At 41.1% G+C, this 22,970-nt stretch overlaps 2 protein-coding genes across 2 annotated transcripts; both read right to left on the minus strand.

Annotated features, from left to right (window-relative positions):
• Positions 1 to 634: 634 nt before the first annotated feature.
• On the minus strand, positions 635 to 7,354 carry LOC137272330 (uncharacterized). Its single transcript, XM_067804698.1, has 4 exons — positions 7,195 to 7,354; positions 4,366 to 4,550; positions 2,667 to 2,783; positions 635 to 1,768 (listed from the first exon to the last, which is right to left on the minus strand). Exons 1-4 carry the CDS (start codon positions 7,268 to 7,270, stop codon positions 1,718 to 1,720), a joined length of 429 nt encoding a protein of 142 aa, XP_067660799.1. The 5' UTR covers positions 7,271 to 7,354; the 3' UTR covers positions 635 to 1,717.
• Positions 7,355 to 16,707: 9,353 nt separating this feature from the next.
• LOC137272331 (uncharacterized) lies at positions 16,708 to 22,897 on the minus strand. The gene is made up of 4 exons (XM_067804699.1): positions 22,582 to 22,897; positions 19,820 to 20,001; positions 18,831 to 18,944; positions 16,708 to 18,059 (listed from the first exon to the last, which is right to left on the minus strand). The coding sequence occupies exons 1-4, from the start codon at positions 22,655 to 22,657 to the stop codon at positions 18,009 to 18,011; spliced, it is 423 nt and encodes a 140-aa protein (XP_067660800.1). The 5' UTR covers positions 22,658 to 22,897; the 3' UTR covers positions 16,708 to 18,008.
• Between the last annotated feature and the right edge of the window lie 73 nt (positions 22,898 to 22,970).

Genomic DNA, 22,970 nt, shown 5'->3' on the forward strand with positions numbered 1-22,970 from the left:
GCCAATACTGTTAGTGCGCTAACAATTGGTAAGATGCGCACATAAAATATCAGCAGGCGCTCTGTTGTTGTGGTCATTTGAGATGCCACAGATCGCCCTGTTTGCCCTCAAGTGCACGATATATTTGCTGCAGTACAATGGTTAAGTAAGGTGAAAGGGGTCCAGAAAATATCAGTTATATGACGGTGTGTGTGTTCGTATGTGCGTACGTGCGCGCTTGTGTGTGCGAGCAGAAATAGCAAATCGAAGGCAGTATCGATTACCTATTAAGTCACAGTACACTGACTCAGATCCGGCCGTCCTTTCACCCGAGGATCTAACCATCAACCTCTCGATATTCAAGCTGACGCACTGTCCATTAAACCAACGAGACAGTCCACACTACACTGTCTTACATGGACGTTTCCGGCAGTGGGTAGCCCAGCGGTTAAAGCGCTCGCTCGACACGCCGAAGACCTGGATTCGATTCGCTACCTGGATACAATGTGTGAAGACGATTTATGGTGTACCCCTTGTTAAATGTTGCGTGAATACTGCAGTATACAAACAGTGCGAAGCCACATTCATTCATTCATTCATTCATTCGAATGGAATGCAGCACCAGTAAATTTTGCACGAAGACATAAAGCGTAGATCTTTGATATTTTCCTTTATTTGACAAAAACACAAAATGCAAAGAAACTACTTGTCTAAGCAGTACGATGTTAATAATGGTGACTAGCGGTGGGAAGCGTCCGTTTGAAAAATTATCAGCCTGTCAAGATCTTCAATTATATGGTTTACGTACACTATGTTTGAAAACTGTTCATTCATCAGATGTGGTTAAGTCAGACTATATTACTGAATTGTGTAAATTTTTGAGACAGGTAGAGAAGGCATGTGTCAAAGTTTAGCTATCTCGTTCCCATCATTGCCTTTTCCAAAGTTTTGCTCGTTGGATTTGTTTCGACAATCTCTCGAAACACACACACCAGAACAACTTGTCTAATGTTAGATATTCAATGCAGCGTTAATGTGCATATTGGCTTGCGAACAGTTATCGCCATATTGTAGCGTATTTACAAAATTACTTGCCCATTCCTTAAATTAATGAAACAAAATTATCATAATACTTCGTTCACATTTCATCGATGTGTCATATCAACCCGCTCAGTAACATCGATCATGTTTTGTTTTTTGTTTTTTTATAACGCGGCGAAAGGGAATCATGGCCGTGTAAAACATTGATTTCTCACAGCATTTAGATTTTCTCATGCCGTTTGTGAAAAAATATGTCTTCATGTCATACAGTAACCTCGAATAATTGATTGTGTGACTATTTGAGTGCTTTTTTGACAGTAAAATGATTGGGGATGAAACAATTAATGACCTCGTGGGACCCCCCCCCTCCCCCCATCTGTCTATCTTCTTGTTCTGCTCTGTGATGCCAGTGCTCATTAACACACAAAAACACCATAAGCTAGTCGCTCTTATCGATATCCAAAAGCAAAATGTCCTCGTAAAACTAGATTCCTTCAAATGTAACAAACATAAGCTTATGCATATTTATGAACACACGTTTGCATGAATTCGACATTTAAAAACAACACAGCAGGCAGAAAGTGTCGGCAGTTTCCGTTATTCCGATCCACTGGTGACGAGTGTCAGGGTCAGAGAAGTTCGTGTTGTTTAATCTCACGAGAAGCGCGTGTAAACACGTCAAGTTCGTGCAAGCACGTCAGATCTTCTTGAGTTTGTGAACCATCTCCTTTCCCTTGAATATGCTTTTCTGAAGAAACAAGTGTGAAAAATGTCATGCCCCGTCAGAGTGCCGAGTATTCATCTTTGAAGTAAGTTCTGGTACATTTTGAAACTAGAATGACCCGTACTGCCATAATATTTAGCATGAATCAAAACTTACTTCAAGAGTAACTTACAACAACTAAAAAGTCATTTGCATATTTTCCGTCCTATACATAAAACAGGAAGTGACGTATGATGCAAATTTACTTGCAAAATGATTTGCAAAACTTACTTCATCAAGAGTAATCCTGCAACAACTAAAAGGTCATTTGCGCATTTTCCGTCCTAAAAATATAACAGGAAGTGACGTATAATGTAAATTTACCCCGCACACGCCAGCAAATTATATGGTACGTTTTATGACAGCAAAAAATGTTTTGTAACCTTGCTTTTACCTTGTGTCCAAATGAATAAAGGCTTCAGGTGTTTGTGTTGAAAACATGATGATATCACACATGTTAATGAAATTCATGAATATTTTTTACCAATATAACTATTTAGAGACGTCACTTGTCTTAGTAAACGTTTCACAATGTCATATGTATGTACCGCGTGTTATCGTAATAAAATAGCAGTACCGCGATAATAGAGAGTTGCTTCAACTTACGGTCAAACGAGGGAGTCGGGATAGCTACTATGATATTGAATAATTTGCGACTATGTGCCACATTGTGACAGAAATGAAGATTAAACATCATTCAACTGAAAATATATATAAAATGCCAGCCGTTCACAATCCCGATGGCAACATCCGGTGTCCTGTGATTCTAACGCTGAACCACTATGGGGTTCAAGTTCTTTGGTATGTTCACAGGCTAAATCTAAGATTGAACGAAACGACGATGTATTGGCGGTGCCAGATGTCAGCTTTATTAAATACTCACGTATTCCAGGTAGTCTCCGACTCTTCTTGTCTCAGTCTCCCACTCTCGCTTCACGTCGCCATCGATCTGAAACTTCATCTTGCTGGTCAGCGCGTCGCCGGCCACTGTGACCACGCCCTATCAAAGCGAATCACAGTCACAGTTCATGCCCCATCGTCAGAGGGTCGTATACCCAAAACTCCTTACCATCGAATACCAACGTGGCCTTGTTCAAACGCCAAGCAAGTCATTGAGAACTGTGACCATCATACAAGCTCCAGTGTTACTCCAGTATAAAGATATGTGTGCTCGGAGACTGGCAGTGGCAGTATATGTAAACCTCCCCACTGGGGGTGTTGATCGTTAAAATCTCTTGGTCGTACATTGACCCATCAAGCTAACTAAAAGAAACAATCCCATTCACGAGAAAATGCGGAAGTCCATTAAATATATATATATATATATATCTGTTTTCTTAATCAAGATCCGTGACGATGAAGCCCTTTCCCCAAACCAACGTCGCTATGAAGCCCTGGTGCATGGATCAATGTCACTTTGAGGCCATGTTTCCTCAACCAACATCGCTATGGATCCTAGTTTCCCCAACCAACGTCACTATGAAGCTGAGTTTCATCAACTGACGTCATTGTGGATTCTTATTTTGACAAACCAAAGTCACGATGAAGCCGTTTTCCCCCAACCAACGTCACTATGAAGCTGAGTTTCATCAACTGACGTCATTGTGGATTCTTATTTTGACAAAGCAAAGTCACGATGAAGCCGTTTTCCCCCAACCAACGTCACTATGAAGACCTAGTGCCTCGGCCAGTGTCACTGTGGGGCCATGTTTCCTTAACCTACGTCACTATGATGACGTGTTTCCCCAACCAACGTCTCTGTAAAGATGTGCTTCCTCAACCAATGTCTCTGTGACGCCGAGTTTTCTTATCCAACATTATTGCCGAACTGGGTTTCATTAAGCTATACCAATGTATGACCAGGTTTCATTAACCTACACCATTGTGTGACCTGGTATTCATGAACCTACACCACTGTGTGACCAGGTTTCGTTAACCTACATCTTTGTGTGACTGGGTTTCGTTAACCTACATCTTTGTGTGACTGGGTTTCGTTAACATCTTTGTGTGACTGGGTTTCGTTAACCTACACCTTTGTGTGACTGGGTTTCGTTAACCTACACCTTTGTGTGACTGGGTTTCGTTAACCTACACCTTTGTGTGACTGGGTTTCGTTAACCTACACCTTTGTGTGACTGTTTTTCCATATCCTATCGCAGGTTCAATTAATCTATTCCAATGTATGATCAGGTTTCATTCATCTACACTATTGTGTGACCAGATTTCTATATCTTACACCACTGTGTGAGCTGGTTTCATTAACGTACTCCATTGTGTGACTGGGTTTCTGTATCCTACACCACAGTGTGAGCAGGTTTCATAAACCTACACATGGGTACAATGCGTGAAGCTGATTTCTGGTGTCCCCCACCTTGATATTGCTGGAGTATTGATAAAATCGGCATAAAACCATACTCACTCACTCACTCACTCACTCACTCACAGGCTCACTTAACCTACACCATTGTCTATCCGGGTTTCATTAACCTACACCGTTGCTCTTAATGTGTGACTAGGTAACCCTTACCTACGCCCGTGTGACAGAGGGGCACAACCAGGTAGCTAGGAGAACGTATAGTTACCGTCACTGCGTGGCCAGGGGATCGTCCAGGGTAGTTGAACTCCACACCGGATGTAAACGAGTACTTCCTGGACAGAGCAGCGTTGTTTGGGTAATACATCTCTACCTCCCACGTGTCACCGTCACGTGACATCTCCATTGTGAACGGCGAACCCTGGGATGCCTGGCGCTCTTCCTCCGATGCCCCTGTTGTGTAATATTGTCAGACATTTGATTCCCATGCAGGTAACGTATCAAGATATATTGCAATCAACAATGAAGTCAACTCTAGGCGGGCAGGTTTTAAGAGCTCTTGGTTTTGGAGGGGAGACAATGCTATATTTATGACTAGAACCCTTTTATACACAGCGATTGCAGCCCAGTGACGTTTGTGGATCTGGGACTTACGTTCACCCTAGCGCTATGACATGCACAGTCGTAAGTGTGTTAAGGTATGGAAGTTACGATCACATAAGCGTTATGACAGGCGTAAGTCTGTTAAAGTATAGGAGTTACGATCACATAGGCGTTATGACAGGCGTAGGTCTGTTAAAGTACGGGAGTTACGATCACATAAGCGTTATGACAGGCGTAGGTCTGTTAAAGTATGGGAGTTACGATCACCTGATCGCTATGACAGGCGTAAGTCTGTTAAGTATGGGAGTTACGATCACCTGATCGCTATGACAGGCATAAGTCTGTTAAGTACGGGAGTTACGATCACCTGATCGCTATGACAGGCGTAAGTCTGTTAGGTACGGGAGTTACGATCACCTGATCGCTATGACAGGCGTAAGTCTGTTAGGTACGGGAGTTACGATCACCTGATCGCTATGACAGGCGTAAGTCTGTTAAGTATGGGAGTTACGATCACCTGATCGCTATGACAGGCGTAAGTCTGTTAAGTATGGGAGTTACGATCACCTGATCGCTATGACAGGCGTAAGTCTGTTAAGTACGGGAGTTACGATCACCTGATCGGTATGACAGGCGTAAGTCTGTTAGGTACGGGAGTTACGATCACCTGATCGCTATGACAGGCGTAAGTCTGTTAAGTACGGGAGTTACGATCACCTGATCGCTATGACAGGCGTAAGTCTGTTAAGTATGGGAGTTACGATCACCTGATCGCTATGACAGTTGTGTATTGACGTTAAAGTATGGGATCACCTTAGGGTTAGTTAGACTTACGGTTCAGTTGTGGAACGTTGTCCAATAACCTGAGTGCCAGGGAAGATCGCTCATAAGGCAGTGCATATATATATATATATATATATATATATATATATATATATAAACACTATCAGGTGTAGTTTCTTTTTATTCCACGTCTATGTGCCACAAGGTATGATTGTTTGGTCCGTTTTTCCAAGATAGAAAAACACGTCTCGAAAGGAAACGGTGGAAATATTGTCGTTTACGTAGTCTTCTCTCCATCAACAGCCAGCCATTAAGCAACCAAATTATGTTTCTGTAATTCCGTATGGTTTCATCAAAATGTAAGATGCTATATTGTCAGAAAATTAATGCTCGATACAAGCAGTATTGCTAATGCACAGTTAACCCATCTGTATAGTTTAGATTCAAGTAATTGTTTTATGTTTACATACTGTTTCCGAAATACTGAGCATTTGTACTTTCACCTACCGGTCCGACTTAAGTTTATTGACACTTTATTACAGGTTAATTTTATAATACAGGTAAAATGCAAGTTTTCATCATGCGAAAATAGAATTTACATAAAAACTTATAAACATATGATATAATAAACAGTCACACGTTCGAGTAGTTGGATCAAATGAAAACCCAGATCTGGAAGTTGTACAAACATTTTGAATATTTTTTGCCAGGTTCAAGGGTTACCATGGTTATTTAATACAACTAGGTATATTTAGTGGTCCTCATCTCGGCCTATGGAAACACGAATTCATTTTTACAATGCATCTTTAATGAATGCTGAAGGATGTTTTCACCCTGGCGGATTCCAGCCGGCTGTCGTTGACGGAGTCTAAGGCGTGTTGATGTGGACAGTGCGGTCACGTGAGTGTTAGGATATATGTAGCGCCATCTAACTAAGTTCCTGACAGGCAACTCAGCACACATGATGTGTTGGGATTCAGAGCGAGCCTGTTTGTTATCCTTTTCTTCAACCATAACGACTTGACCGAGTGTTGACAATCGTTCAGCCGTTGTTTTCTTGGCCCACACAAACCACACACAACACATGGGGACAATGTGAGTCAATCGACCATTGCATAACATTTCCAACACACTGATCTTTGAGGGCCCACTAAATTGTTGGTTTATTTTTGGACGGTGCCTACTTTTTAAGTTTACATAATATTTTCCAGAAGACATATATTAACCCGAGTGAATCCAATGTAAGTGAAGCAAGATTTATCCTCAGCGTCTTTATTGTGAATGATACGACGGTTCGGAGAGTATACTTTCTCCTTTATCACGTCATGTGATGATTTATCCGCTACAAGTCGTATTTTAGGAACCCGTGTGGTTTCAGGTTAGAAAATAGGCTATTGCTCCGTTTACCTCTATAATTCAAATACTTGACACAAACGTGGCGCCTCAGCCGGTGCATATATGTGTCTGAAGTTTCCAGTGTATATTTTGCAGTTATAATTGAATAACACTCCACCATATGCCTGAAGTCTAACAGCGGATATGTTATGCAACATACCTTAATGACTTTTATAGTTTATGGGATTTAAAGTCCCTTTGAGAATCTATTTTTAATTTTTAATTATTCATATTGATAATAAACAGCATCCTTACACCTTTAACATGCAATATCAGTACATGGAATAAAACAATCATCATAGTAATTATCACTTACCGATCGCGTCCATAAATTCCTCGAAACCAGTCGTAAGTTCAGGACAACACTGCCACTTGCCTAGCGCTGCTGCCATTGTACTGATTTAGGTTTCGGTGCAAACAAACAGCAAGGCGAATACCTAGTGAGGTGAGTGATTCATGTGTTGTCTCTTTAACCCTTTATAGCCGAGGCCTACATTATGACAGAGGAAGTCACGTGACGTCGTCAAAGCGTTGTGAGACATATGTCGGCTATATTCAGTTTCTTGTACTTGAAACGATATTTTCCACTGGATGCCTATTTCAAATGAACGTTTTCAGAGATGGAGTGTTCAGTTTTAATAAATATATTAAGAAGGCAGAGTTTTCACAAAGCACGACACAAGTATAATGCCATGCTATATCACATACCTTAACAGCTGCAGGTCAGGCCTTTTGTCATGAACTGAACTGATATATATGAAATACTTTATTGCACTTATTTCGGCGATTGAAACTGGCCAAGTGAGAGCCACGCTCCCTGCAGCTGTTCCCGTTCATTTCTCACACACCCCTGGATATTAATTACCGGACAAACATATATACCTTTATTAAAATATATTCAGGATGTATTAAATTTCCTGAAATGAGGTTTTTGAGGTTTTGTGAAACTATACCAAGATGTCATAAGGTTGGATAATGCTATGCATGTACTGTGAAACTAGAACAAGATGTAATATAGTTGGGGAAAACTATACTGTGAAACTATACCAAAATGTAATAAGGCTTCATAAAGCTATACATGTACAATGTACTGTGAAACTATACGAAGATGCAATAAGGTTGGATAAACCTATACATGTACTGTGAAACTATGCCAAGATGCAAGAAGGCTTGATAAAGCTATACATGAACAATGTGCTGTGAAACTATACCAAGATCTAATAAGAGGGATAAAGCTATACATGTACTGTGAAATATGCCAAGATGTAATAAGGCTTCATAAAGCTATACATGTACACTGTACTGTGAAACTATACCAAGATGTCATAAGGTTGGATAAAGCTATGCATGTACTGTGAAACTAGAACAAGATGTAATATAGTTGGGGAAAGCTATATTGTGAAACTATACCAAGATGTAATAAGGTTGGATAAAGATATACATGTACTGTGAAACTATGCCAAGATGTAATAAGGTGGGATAAAGCTGTACATGTACTGTGAAACTACATCAAGATGTAATATAATTGGGGAAAGCTATACTGTGAAACTATGCCAAGATGTAACAAGGCTTGATAAAGCTATACATGTACACTGTACTGTGAAACTATACCAAGATATAATAAGGTGGGATAAAGCTATACATGTACTGCGAAACGAGACCAAGATATAATATAATTGAGGGAAAGCCATACTGTGAAACTATGCCAATATATACACCTGGAAATTAATTAAGCGACACCAAAATCAACGTGACATAAAAAATGTTTTACCGGAGAAATTCAAATGATCATTCTCGCATATAAAATATGACCCTTTCTGAATACCATAATGTGAAGGTGAAGGAGTTTTGCTGATTTGGTGTTGCACAGAATGCACGTGAATCATGCAATCCTCATCCAGGTGAAAATCTAGTTTTTCTGATTGAACTTGAGAGTGTCATCATCCTGTCATAGAGTGTCAGAATATTGTTTAAAATCATTATGGCTCGTCGTAGGGTGTCAGACAACTTGAGATGGCAAATTATTGGTATGAGGAACGCTGGGTTAAGTTGCAGAGAAATCGGACGTCAAATCAATCGACACCATTCAGTTGTTGCACGATTAGTGCAGAAACATGGAGTAACAAATGACGTTAGAGACAGGCCACGTCCGGGACGACCACGCAAAACCAGTAGACGTGAAGATGCAGCGTTGTTGCGTCTTGTAAGGCGACATCCCTTCATGAACAGCACTGTCCTTAAAACAGAGTGGTTACGGGGTAGGGCGATATCCACTAGAACCATCAGGAACCGGCTAAAGGCGGCAGGATACAGGGCTAGAAGACCTATCAGACGTCCCACGTTGACTAGGAACCATCGTGCAGCTCGTTTACAATGGTCGATACAACGTCAACGCTGGAATCTTGCGTCCTGGAGAAAAGTCCATTTCTCTGATGAGAGCAGGTTCTTATTGCACGTTGTTGACGGCCGCTTAAGGGTCTGGAGACGTTCAAACATGGCAATGGCAGAACGACACATTGCCGAGACCATTCCATGAGGTGGAGAGTCCGTCATGGTGTGGGGTTCCGTCTCCCATGACAGCAAACTTGATCTGGTCACAGTGCAGGGAAATTTAAACGCACTTCGATATCAACGTGAGATCTTACAAACAAGTGTTGTTCCACATTTTGACAATCACGTGTTGGCAGACCGTCCAATTTTCATGGATGACAACGCCAGGCCCCACAGAGCACATGCCGTCGTCGATTTTTTACGTCAAAACGCTGTGGAGACAATCCCGTGGCCAGCCAGAAGTCCTGATCTCAATCCGATTGAGCATATTTGGGATATGCTAGGCCGACGAGTTCGACAACGAGACCCCCCTGTACAAACGGTACGTGAACTGGAACTTGCACTGCATCAGGAATGGGCCAGACTCCCTCAACGTCAGATTCAAAGACTGATACAGGGAATGAGGAGACGACTTGAAGCAGTCGTCCGTGTCCGCGGTGGTTACACAAAATATTGACAATAACTATGCTTTCTGACTCTTAAGACACAATTCAAGGATTGCAACATGGCGTTTGCATCCAGAACCATGCCAAATTCCATGCATGACAATAGTAAATTTCAACATGTTTCTGCCAAATTTGAACCTTTTACAATATTGTCTATAACTTAAAATAAAGCCCAATCTGAAACCACCAAAGTGTATCTTTCTTTCAGCTGATGTCTATACTATGCATAAAATATACTGAAACCATTGAATATGTAACATGTTCTTCAATACCAGACCAGCCAACTTGGCCAATCATGAAAAATAGGGTGGAGCTTAATTAATTTCCAGGTGTATAGTTGAGGAAAGCTAGACTCTGAAACTGCATTACTAAAATGTAAAAATGAGGGAAAACTATACTATAAAACTATATCACGAAAGGTAAGTGAAAGCTGTATTGTGAATTTTTTCTAAAATGTAAAAACCTTCGGGGAAGCTATACTCGGAAACTATTGGATAACTTACAGCGTATGTTACACAGTTATATCTTTGGAACTATACCAAGAGGTAATACCGTGAGGGAAAGCTATACTGGGAAACTATACCAAGAGGTAATACCGTGAGGGAAAGCTATACTGGGAAACTATACCAAGAGGTAATACCGTGAGGGAAAGCTATACTGGGAAACTATACCAAGAGGTAATACCGTGAGGGAAAGCTATACTGGGAAACTATACCAAGAGGTAATACCGTGAGGGAAAGCTATACTGGGAAACTATACCAAGAGGTAATAACGCTAGAGGTTATACTTAGCAACTAAACCAAGAGATAATAACGCCAGAGAAAGCTATACTTGCAAGCTATAGCAGGATATAATAACACGGGAGAAGGCTATATGGTTGGCTGGTACGTTGCACATTTCAGTATTCTATATGGCTGTGGTCTGTAACTAATGGAGTTTGGACCAGATAATTCAGTGATCAACAATATGAGCATCGATGTACGCAACTGGGATGCGGTGACATGTGTCCACCAAATCAGCGAGTCTGACCACCGGACCCTGTTGACAAGTGGCCCCTGGTGACAAGCATGGGTTGCCGAGGACCACCTCTAACCCGACTCTTCACGGATTAAAGTTATTCTGGTAAAACCACACCAAAAGGTAAAACCTTTAGAGAATCAAGGCAATTCTTCGAAACTATATAACAGAGGATAAACTTTAGGGAAAGCAACGCAAAGAAACTGTACCAGAGGGCAACAACGCTGTTCTCGACCACGACTGGTTACATGTCAACAAACAAACTCAAAATTTAAAGTATTCTGGTCTAAAAAGAATTTTTGGCGCCAAACTGTAACCGGTTCAGCCTAATTTAATGAAACAGGCATAGGTTCGATCTTTTGCCTCTCTTAAGTGTTTACATTTCCTACTTTAACCTCGGAGGCAGACTTTCCCGTTCTTATAAACCGCCACAAACAAAGTCTAGGAGTTGATTATTCTAAAGTTAAATGTGACTCCAGTCTATGGAACGAGTTCCTTTGAAACCCGATTAATATGAGTTTTACTACCCATAGAAGCGACAAAACACTTTCCACATCCAGAAGAAACCTTAAAGCAGAGTCGATTGCACCATTGTGTCTATATCTATTATATTTGTACGATGCTGTTTGCAAACAAATCTTTTCTGGACCAGACAACCCAGTGACTGTCACCATGTGATGCGACGAAAGAATATGTTTTTATGAATCACCATGAAATAGTCTTAATACCATGTATTTTTCCTTTTACCTGTGATTTGACGTATCCAGTTACGCTAAAACGTGATGGTTGATTAGCCACGTGGGTCATTTAACACCAGTTCTTTTGTGACAAGCATTCACGTGACAAGGACACGTGATTTATCGTCAATAATGACTTCAGACGTATAGCCCAAACATGGTCTATTATAGCGTGTTAAGAATTCACTGCAATCTCTAATGGTGATGAAAATGTTTTTCACCATGTGTAGAAACTAAAACATTCTGGCTCCTCTTTCATCTCATCAGAAGGAAAGGAAAGAGTGTTGTGTACTTTAAAGTACGGCGACGATCCGCTTCAAATGGATCTGGTCCAGACTCGATTATTTACACTGTCGCCATATAGCTGGAACATTGCTTAGTGTGGCGTAAAACTAAACTCACTCACTCACTTCAACCGAAAATCAACACCACAGGCGTTGCTGAACCATCGTCTCAGTTCTTTTCTTGCTAAAACTAATTCTAACTCCGACAAGCCTGCACTTCGAGGGTGGGCAATTGTCACACGCACTATCGATGGCTAGCCAGTACCCGATGAGAGAGACTTGGGTAACTCCAAGCAACTGCAGACTGGTTTAGTCTCTGACAATGAAGAGAGTATGTGGGCTCTCTTTCATTGTAGCTTATTAGGGTAATCTGTAATGTTAACATATTCCAGGGACGATATGTTCACGAAAGGTTCGTCTCAAGGTAGAGCAAATACACTACCCTGTCTGTGTGCGATACACCACAGTCAACGTCTTTCTGTTGATTGTATATGGGACGGATACAGCTTTTTGAGAAAGAAGTTGCACACTACTGAGAAATGGAACGGGGGGAGTTCCGCACACTTGATTTCCAACCCCCTGGATCTGCCTATCTGTATGTGTGCATGTGTCGCCACACTGTAGACACTGTTCGTGAGTCAACGTTAAACTAGACGAGGGAATTTCCATTATCTGACCGCAAACAAATATAACAGAATTTGCTTGATATAAAAAAGCACTTACTTCAGAATTGACGATCCTAATGTCTTGGAGGTCAACCGTTCGGCTTATTTTTCCAGTTCTGTCCCCTGTTAAGTGATCTAAAGCTGTAACTACATTTTTCTTTACACTTACCCATTGTCAAGTGAATCTCTTTTTTTCGCATGCCAGCTTCTATAAATCTATCAGCAATACAATAAGAATAGCCAGCAAGCCTAGGGCCATAATGACGTATTGTTCAAATTAGCTCAGTAGATTCGTTTTATACCGTTGGGGACTGTACTGGGACCTCTCAAATTCGTAAAAAACGAGAACGTCCCTTATTCAAATTCAGTATTTTGGGGGTTCGAGCATTTCTATGTATCGATATTATAGCCGGCCATATGCAAAACCATTTTGTCGCCACAAAGACGTCTTGGCAATAATAAGTCAATGTGTGGGAATTACGGTCGGCTTTACGTGATATATTTCAGTTTGCTTCTATATTTCAGTTACGATCGTTTTTGTGCCTATATGTTTCAGTTACGGTTATCTTTGTGCTTATATGTTTCAGTTACGGTTATCTTTGTGCTTATATGTTTCAGTTACGGTTATCTTTGTGTTTATATGTTTCAGTTACGGTTATCTTTGTGCTTTTATGCTTCAGTTACGGTTATCTTTGTGCTTATGTTTCAGTTACGGTTATCTTTGTGCTTATGTTTCAGTTACGGTTGTCTTTGTGTTTATATGTTTCAGTTACGGTTATCTTTGTGCTTTTATGTTTCAGTTACGGTTATCTTTGTGCTTATGTTTCAGTTACGGTTATCTTTGTGCTTATGTTTCAGTTGCGGTTGTCTTTGTGATTATATGTTTCAGTTGCGGTTATCTTTGTGTTCATATGCTTCAGTTACGGTTATCTTTGTGCTTTTATGTTTCAGTTACGGTTATCTTTGTGCTTATGTTTCAGTTACGGTTGTCTTTGTGATTATATGCTTCAGTTGCGGTTATCTTTGTGTTCATATGCTTCAGTTACGGTTATCTTTGTGCTTTTATGTTTCAGTTACGGTTATCTTTGTGCTTATGTTTCAGTTACGGTTATCTTTGTGCTTATGTTTCAGTTACGGTTATCTGTGTGCTTTTATGTTTCAGTTACGGTTATCTTTGTGATTACATATTTCAGTTACGGTTATCTTTGTATTTATATATTTCACTTACGGTCGTTTTTTATGCTTATTTAGTGCAGTACGGTTATCTTTATGCTTATATATTGCACTTCATGCTTATATATTTCAGTTAAGGTTTCTTTTTCCTTATATATTTCAGTTAATCAGTTAAAGTTGGCTATTTGCTTATACATTTCAGTTACGGTTATCTTTGTGTTGCTTTATGCTTACATACTTCAGTTCATTCTTATATATTGCAGTTACGGTCCTTGAAAGTATCCCATGATTAAACCGCGTATTCCAAGATGGTTTTGCGGTAAATATTGAACATATCGCCCGACCGCAAGCGTTTTCATGCTTTTGGTGTGTACTTTGCATGTTTTTCACGTTTCACACAAAAATATGTTGATTTCCTTCCAGCTGAATCCTTCTTAAGGCAGGTCATTCCAACACTGAGGGCTGAGGGCTGAGGCCTCAAGAAGAAGCGTCATGGTGTGGGGTAGCTTCAGCTTTCACCAGAGAACAAGTTTGCACGTTGTTTCGTCATCGTGTGACTGTCCTTGTCTACAGAAACGAAGCTCATCAAAATCACGTTGTACCACTGTTTCAGGCCAAGCCTCAGCGCCAGGTTTTCCAGCAGGATAATGGTCTCCCTCATTCATCTCTGAGAAGGAAATAACATGGCTGTTCTGCTCTGGACCTCTCTGTCCTCGGATATGGCAGTTACAATCGCCGAAGGCCCGAGTTCTATTCCCAACACGAGTAAATATGTGAAGCCCATTTCTGGTGCCCCCCCGCATCGATATTGCTGGGATATTGCAAAAACGGCGTAAATTTAAACTCGCTCACATCATACGTATGTATACGATGCTCTAACCACTATACTACGGAGGAGGCCATTATGTATAGGAGTAAAGAAGGTCGAAGTAAGTTTAGGATTACAACCCGTGGTCAGTATGACTAATGTCCGTGCGAAGTACTGAAACTTAAGGACAAGAGTCCATAAGCAGCAAGATTTAGGGACTTGAGAGAGTAGACAGTATTTGTGGCTGACGTTAAATCATGCATCTGTTTTCTTACTCTCTGATGGTTTTCATACATCGTGGTTCTGTAAATAACGACTGTGTCTTAAATATCACATGCGTTAATATTTACGCAAATTGTTTTAACTTTCAGTTCATCTAAACTACTCAAGTCAATAAAATGATGTATGTTAATCGAAAAACCTTTCAAAGAATTTTAAAACATGAAAATCTTCAGGCTCACAAAATGTAAACCAATTACAAGTATAATTTCTTCTGCATGCTGGGGTGAACAAAGCACCGAGTGACCCTTGTCTTGTCTGGTCAGAGCACTGACAGCCCAGGGCGAGTAAATTCACCCTACGTCATGACATCAGGAGAGTTAACTGCGCTTCTGACTATAATTAAGCATGTATTTACTTTATATAGGCAGGATGTTTTTGAGACGAGCGGATAAAATACCACTCGGGCTTTGAAACATTCAAGAAACGAACTGGCTGACAAATTCTTAAAAACCATTGCTATGGTGAGGTGGAAGGATGCACACTTAATGCATGTATCCTAGAAGAGGATGATTGTCGTTAACCAACTGGACGGGCAATAGAAGGTGCACTGGCAGGTGCTCTTGCCCGTGCAGGTGCAGGAGGGTTTGTGTGGACGCCCGTGACAGCCGTTTCCTTACACTGTCATGTGTGTTTGTAAAAATGTAAATATGCTGATAACATATTGTTCAGATGATAAATATTTGTCAGTTTTAATCCAACATTGGCAACGGTACCCAGCCATATCAGATCCGGATGTAATGAGTGCAGGTTCACGATTTGTACTTTGGGCTGTCAAAACAAAACTCAGAGTGTACAAACTGCAGCGGTATCTCCAGTTATAGATCTGAAAGCTCCGTGAGACCAGTGAGTGTAGCCTGTTTGCGTAAGTAGTGAGTGAGTATGGCTTTACGCCGCATCTAACAATATTCCAGCAATATCACCGTTAGTCGCCTCTTACGACAAGCATGGGTTACTGAAGGCTAGTAACCTTCACGGTTACGCTTTGTATGGGTTCGCCTTCGTAATATAAAGTACCTGATTCCCTTATTGAAACCCTGTAGATGTTGTTCCTGTGTCATTCGGGATCCCGCATAAGATACGACAAAAGTCCTCAATTTCACACCGAGAAATTGAAAATTTTATACGAAATACCGTTTATGCATCCTAATATTCTTTAATTAACAGATGTTCACTTACAAACTAGCATATCACTACCTGGGTATCTTAAATGATTTTGTAGAAGGTTACAACTACAGACAATTAATGGACCTCCCCATCTGATATTAACAAAACACCGAAAGCGCGCGATATTACAGTGATGGAAACCCAATTTATCTACTGAAGGGTACAGTAGTTTCCATGACAACGAATCATTTGGGGGTAGACTGGCCTGCTGGCTGTTTGTTTAAAGTGGGCAAAATACCCAGGGATAGAAAATTTAAACAGGCCGAGTGGAAGTCTTTGTTAAATGGACGTGCCACATCAAGACGTTAAACAGCTGGTTTTAAGAGGGATATTATTATTATTATTATTATTATTATTATTATATTATTGTGTGTGGGTGTGTGTTGTGTGTGTGTTGTGTGTGTGTACAACATATGACACGTTACAGTGAATCTCTTCAACATCACGGCGGGGGACACCAGAAATGGGCTTCACACATTGTGCTCAAGTGGGAATCGATCCTGTGTATTCGACCTGGCTTTAACCATTAGGGTACCCCGCCATCCCCCACGGCACATGGTATTCACGTGAAACCAACGAGCACAGAATTGTGAATTAGAAGAAATTAGACACTGGGAACCGACCAGCAGCAGATCCTGATGGCACCATGCCTAATAAAGGCATGAAAGGATCACATGATTACTTTTTTTTGTCATTACTATTATTTTTTTTATAGGATATTTATATAGCGAACATATCCATGTAACTATTGCTTGCTCAAAGCGCTGGTATTTTGTCAGCATTAAGATTCAGCATTAAGATTCAGCATCTCAATGATTCGCGATTCATTATTTACGTGATATAATAAAAAAAGATGTTTTTCAGGCATGTTTTTTTTTCAGGTTGACGGACATGTGATATGGACATGTCAGCTGTATACATACAAGTTGAAATATATCAGTTGAAACACCTACAGCCAAGTTCTCGGTGGATGGAAAAGTATTACTCTATTCTACTGTCTCTAGCAGACAAAGGTAATTGAAGCGGACATAAAATATTCATAACATTTTTATTTCCACATTTTAAATGTTCCTTCCTGCACACGACACCTCTCTTTATCGGAGTGCAATACCAGTATTTGTTGATCGTCTCCCCTGATCATCTCGGTCAACACAAAGATCAAAGTCCAAGTCTAAAGCAGGCAAACCTATGTCTAGGAGAAATACTCTGGACTATCAGGTGTCAGTTTTGAAATTACTTCCATCAACTGTTCTTTTTTGATTTATGTAACTCAACGTGTGATGAAAGTATAACAGTGACAGAGAGCCTCATACAGATCAAACAGAACGTTTGGGAAATGTTTAGACAACTGCCAGAAGGCTAAATGAAACAAAAGTCCGTGTTTTTAAAATGTGCGGAAAATTATCAAAATACGATGGATGTACTAATTTATGAAAGATGCTTATATATAAGTAGTTTCATTTCTTACACACCCTAAAATATTGGCTGTTCGAACTTTTAGTTTGGAATTAATATCTAAAAGCTAAATCTGTAAAGTTGAGAAAGCATTGATAAAAAACCACGACGATGGTTATCCTTCTAAAATATGACAATCCACTGTGTTCCTCTACCTTCACATTCTCTAATAATCAGAAAATGTACACTCCACAGTAGTGTACGTCTTATCTACATACCTTTTGGCACAGTATAACCAATCACAAATATTGTATTATAACAAAATACTGCAGTGTACAACCATTCTGTATTAACAGAGAAAATAAACATACTTAGTAACTGCTCTGCTTATAATCTCAGTGAAAAAAAAGCTGATATATATCCGCAAGGTCAGAGTCTGCAACAGATACGGCTCACTTTCAAGTGAACATAATTCGTTCCGACCGTGTAGATCTGGAACAGTCCGTATCAGACAGTTTTCTTTCTGTGACAAACTGACGCAATCATGGCTGTAGGAATGTTTCGTAGTGACGTGCTCGGATAAAATCAGTGGCTTGTGTGGGATGTCGGTCAGAGTTTTCTCAGCCACTGAGTTTCAGTCTTGCCATCCTTGGTCTGCGCCTGGGGAGAGATACAAAAACACAATAGGGGATGGACACGCAGGCATGTTGCAGCAACATCATCTTTTACCGCTGTACAGGGTACATCAGATACACGCCGGCATACGTCATCAGCGTGTATCTAACATTTTGGGATTGATGGAAACGATATCATCACCTTCATATCTTCTGGAGTCTATGGATGTTGACGCTGTTGATCAGAGAATTGTCTGGTCCTGACTCGATTATTTACAGACTGCTGGCATATAGCTGTCTAAACCGGCATTCACTGGGAGTGAACAAATAATCCAATTTAGGCAATGTGCCGGATTGTAGAGCTGATGTTAAATGTACAAGTAAAGGATGGGACTGAGATTTTTTGCCGGTGATGACACCTTGCCGGATTGGACATATGTTGGTTCTGACAGTTTCAACTGCAGTTGAAATATTGCTTCGTGGGGCGTAAAACTGAATGTTTGTAAACTATTTCATGCACTGACTGATTTACTCACTCCGTACTTCACTCCCTATGATACTCATCAACGGGCTCTACCCAGTAAGACCCGGGTCAGAATTGGTCTCAGTTAAATCCCCTGTTGTCATAAATAAGAGGCAACAAACGGGATCGGGGGTCAGGCTTTGGTTAATGCATGTCGTAATACAACTGCGTTGATCAATGCTTATGATGTTAATCACGGGATTGTCTAATCGAACTTGAAATTTTACAAACTGCTGAGAGCTGGACTATTGCTGAGTGCGGCGTTAACCCGCAAACACCCCCTCACTCACTCACCGCAACGACGAAGTCCCCGTCTCGATATGTGTCCACGTCAAGTTGCATGATCACGCCGTTCTTGTCCGACGTCAGCTTCTCAACGAAGTGGTCGTTCTCTAGGTTGATGACACTCTGCGCGAAAATGAAATTCAATAATTTATAACAGTGTACATATAAATCACGTAAATGGCCATATTATGCACGCATGCAAACACATACGCAAGCTCACGCACGCGCATAAAGCACACACATGCTTTTATGCTATCCGAGGTCAAGATTGATAGTGACCCGTGAAGGTCCCGGGGTAGAATAGGCCTTCAGCAAGCCATGCTTGCCATAATAGGCGACTATGCTTGTCGTAAGAGGCGGCAAACGGGATCGGATGGTCACATGACTTGGTTGACACATGCCATCGGTTCCCAATTGCGCAGATCGGTGCTCATGTTGTCGGTCACTGGATTGTCTGGTCCAGACTTCATTATTCACAGACCGCCGCCATATAGCTGGAATATTGTTGAGTGCGGCGTAAAACTAAACTCACTCACTCACTCACTCAGGACTGGTAGTCCTGATCCTTTTGATGAAACATATTGCTATTATCTGACTGACTGAACTGTGCAATGTGGGTCCTTTATTCCTAAACACTTACAGCCTTCAAAACGTCTTTCAAAAACCCGAGTTATTCCCTATCTTCCGGCGGTATGCTCACCTCGCACGCCACTAATGATAATAAATGGAGTTATCTCCCTTACAGCACTCTTTAACTGACCCTATTTTAAACCTGATTGCCATATTTCACCGACCGGCAGCTATCTATAAATGCAAAATTTTAAGCAAGTGATTCCTAAACCTGTACATTGCCAGCACTACCACTAACAGGGATGTCCACGCGAGTGTACATACGAGGTTGGTGTTCCTTGACGTGATGTTGCTCTGACGATGCTGACAGCTAACCTCACTCACTCTAGCCACACTCACCCATCACGAAAAACATGAAACATTCATACCGTCATTTTAGTAACCTTGTCGAAACCGAGAAAATGGAAGGGAACCCCCATCGTGAAGTTGACGTCCATAAACACGCTTCCATCTTCCAGGTCCACTTTCATGTGCCACACCTCGCCGTCACGTGACAGATGCAAGGTAAACACCAGATTGCGAGTTGCCTCGCGTTCTGCATCCGTCATTCCTGGAACAACAAACCGAATGTTGTTTACTTACTTTTCAACCGTAAGACTTTAGTGTCAGTACCCCTGGACCGAAATTTGGTACAAGGTCACTGGTTCACCGGATTAACGGATTATCATGAAACAATTGCATGATCATTATATGATGACTACAAGAACCACATTTTCACATCTTGGAGGAAACATATACCCAAGGTGTAAGATTCTAACAAAATCAGCAAACTCCTTATCTTGCCATTTGATTGTGCGCTCATGACTTGATGTTTACAGACTGTCGTGGTATATAGTGCCTTGGCAAAGGGTGCAAAAAGACATATGGCGGACTAAAGCATGATAATTTGCAAAGTGCTGGGGAATATCATCATAAAACATATCATTGGGGTTTATCCGATTTTGGGGGACCACTTTCCTAAAAATCCAAGATGGCGTCCAAGATGGATGCCATAAATCCAGGATTTCCAATTCAAACATTAGGTGACTTTTCCCCACTGGATAAAAGCACCGTTCGAAATAACCGCCGGCCCGGGGGCCCAGCGCCGGTTGTTATTGTGTCGGGCCGGCAGCTTCAAATATGTTCAGGCCCTTGTGGTCTTCGGTTAATTATCTGTCAACCCTTTTTTCTGTTATTAACGTTCGATAATCATCCATGATTCACCGTGTTACGCTAACTTACAATTTCACTTCCTGGTATTTCAGCGCTTTGGCGTAGGAATGTCAACACCAGTTTAACAAGTAAAAACTTCTCTCTGTGCTATTTCTGCTTCGCTTTATTTTGTAGAAACACTGTGAAAGTGTGTGCAATGTAGTGTGTTTTGTTTTTATTGGGATGTCATTCAGGGCCTATAGATATTAAAGTCTGTGAGTAGCAGCAAGCCCTGATGGCCAGCTGGTGAATTGAAATATGGCAAACACTGGATAAAAGCAGAAAACCTTGCTCAGTGCTTGCAAATATGATAAGACATATTTTTGGAGGTTGCCGAGTTTTTTAGCCCACTTTCCCATATATCCAAGGCGGCCTAAAAAATCAAAGAGTCCTGATGTCCACCCAGAATGGTCACCTACTATTACAACACTATTTCTTTGTAGCTTGTGAAACATATTTGCCTTTCAAAGGGATATTTCTAATACTTTCACGAAATCTAACAAACAAAGTTTATGTTTAGTAGTAAAAGGTATATCTCACCATCCAATGAATGAAAAGGTTACTGTTTTGATCAGTCACGTGACCTATTTCTACAAAGGAGAAGCAAGAGAAGCCACTGGCTTTGGTTTAACCAGAGATAATCACTTAGGAGATAAACGTACTGTGTTGGGAAATTAGATAATTGTTATGCAGAATTGATAGTCTCTAAATTTCATTTGGAACCGAACGCGTAGCGAACTCCTCAAAGCGAATAGCCTGTCCACCTCTTCAAAGCGAACAACAAAAGTGTCAAGTATTGTCAAGCAAGTATGTGTACTAGAAAGGGAGCTGAGATTGATAATACGATGCGCCTCTTAGATTGACATCCCATGATCGAGGGCAAAAAAATACCAGTGCCTTGAGCAAACACAAGTGGATATGTGCGATGCAAATATACTATAATACTAACAAAAAGGGAGACTGTTGCTTGACAACGGTGTATGAATCTATACGAATATTCTCATCTTACATAGCAGAAAAATCCGTGAGGGTCCCGGGGTAGAATAAGCCTTCATCAACTCATGCTTGCCATAAAAGGTGACTATAATTATCGTATACGTAAGAGTGAGTGAGTGAGTTTGGTTTTACGCCGCTTTTAGCAATATTCCAGCGATATCACGGCGGGGGACACCAGAAAATGGACCTCACACATTGTACCCATGTGGGGAATCGAACCCGGGTCTTTAGCGTGACGAGCGAACGCTCTAACCACCGCCCCCGTATACGTAAGAGGTGACTAGCAGGACCTGGTGGTCAGACTCGATGGCTTGGCTGACACATGTCATCGGTTCCCATTTGCGCAGATTGATGCTCATGTTGTTAATCACTGGAGTGTCCGGTCCAGACACGATTATTTACAGACGACCACCATATAGCTGGAATATTGCTGAGTGCGGCGTAAATAGCAACTCACTCACTCTATAATTGAGAAGTTGTCATCCAGAAAGTACTCTACTTTCGTATGAGTAAGTTTATGTTGTGAATAATAATTTGACGTTGTACATCAATTTACATAATTATCATAACATACATGGTATCCGTAAATAACTTTGAATTAAACTTTGATCACGCACCGGGGACTCGTCATTGCTATATGCATCTTAATCGCGTACCTAGGTCTATATGTAAGTTATCTAGCTCTATATGTGAATATAAAAACTGCTAGGTATCACATGAAGAGACACAAGGGTCGTATTGCACGTGAAGACGTCACTAACCATGACTATTTCACAACAACGAGACATACAGTCAGCTGATTACTTACGCATAACTTGCCTAGAAACCGGACAGGACCGTACCGAAGGGTAATACTAAAACGAAGTGTTGATATTAAAACGAAACATATTCATCATGGTGTAGTTTGACGTTGATTCCCCATTTGTTTATTTGTAACACTTACCTAGTGCCTCAGCAAACTCATCATGGCCAGTGGTGAGTTCGGGCACCAGTTTCCAGTCTCCGATCATGTTTGCCATCGTGAGATATTTTCGTGTTGTTTCGGCGATACACCGTCTCCAAGTTCTGCCTCAATGTCGAGAGGCTGTAGTGTACTGGTCCCCGCTTGTGCCCGATATAGACTGACTCAAGTGCAGCGACACCAAGCGTTATTTCCGGACAACAATCTGAAGCCTTGTAGTCACTAACGTTAACCTGGTTCCAGATTCACTCTCCGTGGATATTGCGATATGCGAGACAGGACCCAGCTGGTGTTGTCGCGAGCGGGGGTTAGTCTTGCTCCAAGGCTGCACTGAATCAGGGAGCCTATACAGAGATGTAGACTATTCCTAA

The sequence above is a fragment of the Haliotis asinina genome, chromosome 2, assembly GCF_037392515.1.
Source record: "Haliotis asinina isolate JCU_RB_2024 chromosome 2, JCU_Hal_asi_v2, whole genome shotgun sequence".
Taxonomy (NCBI): domain Eukaryota; kingdom Metazoa; phylum Mollusca; class Gastropoda; order Lepetellida; family Haliotidae; genus Haliotis; species Haliotis asinina.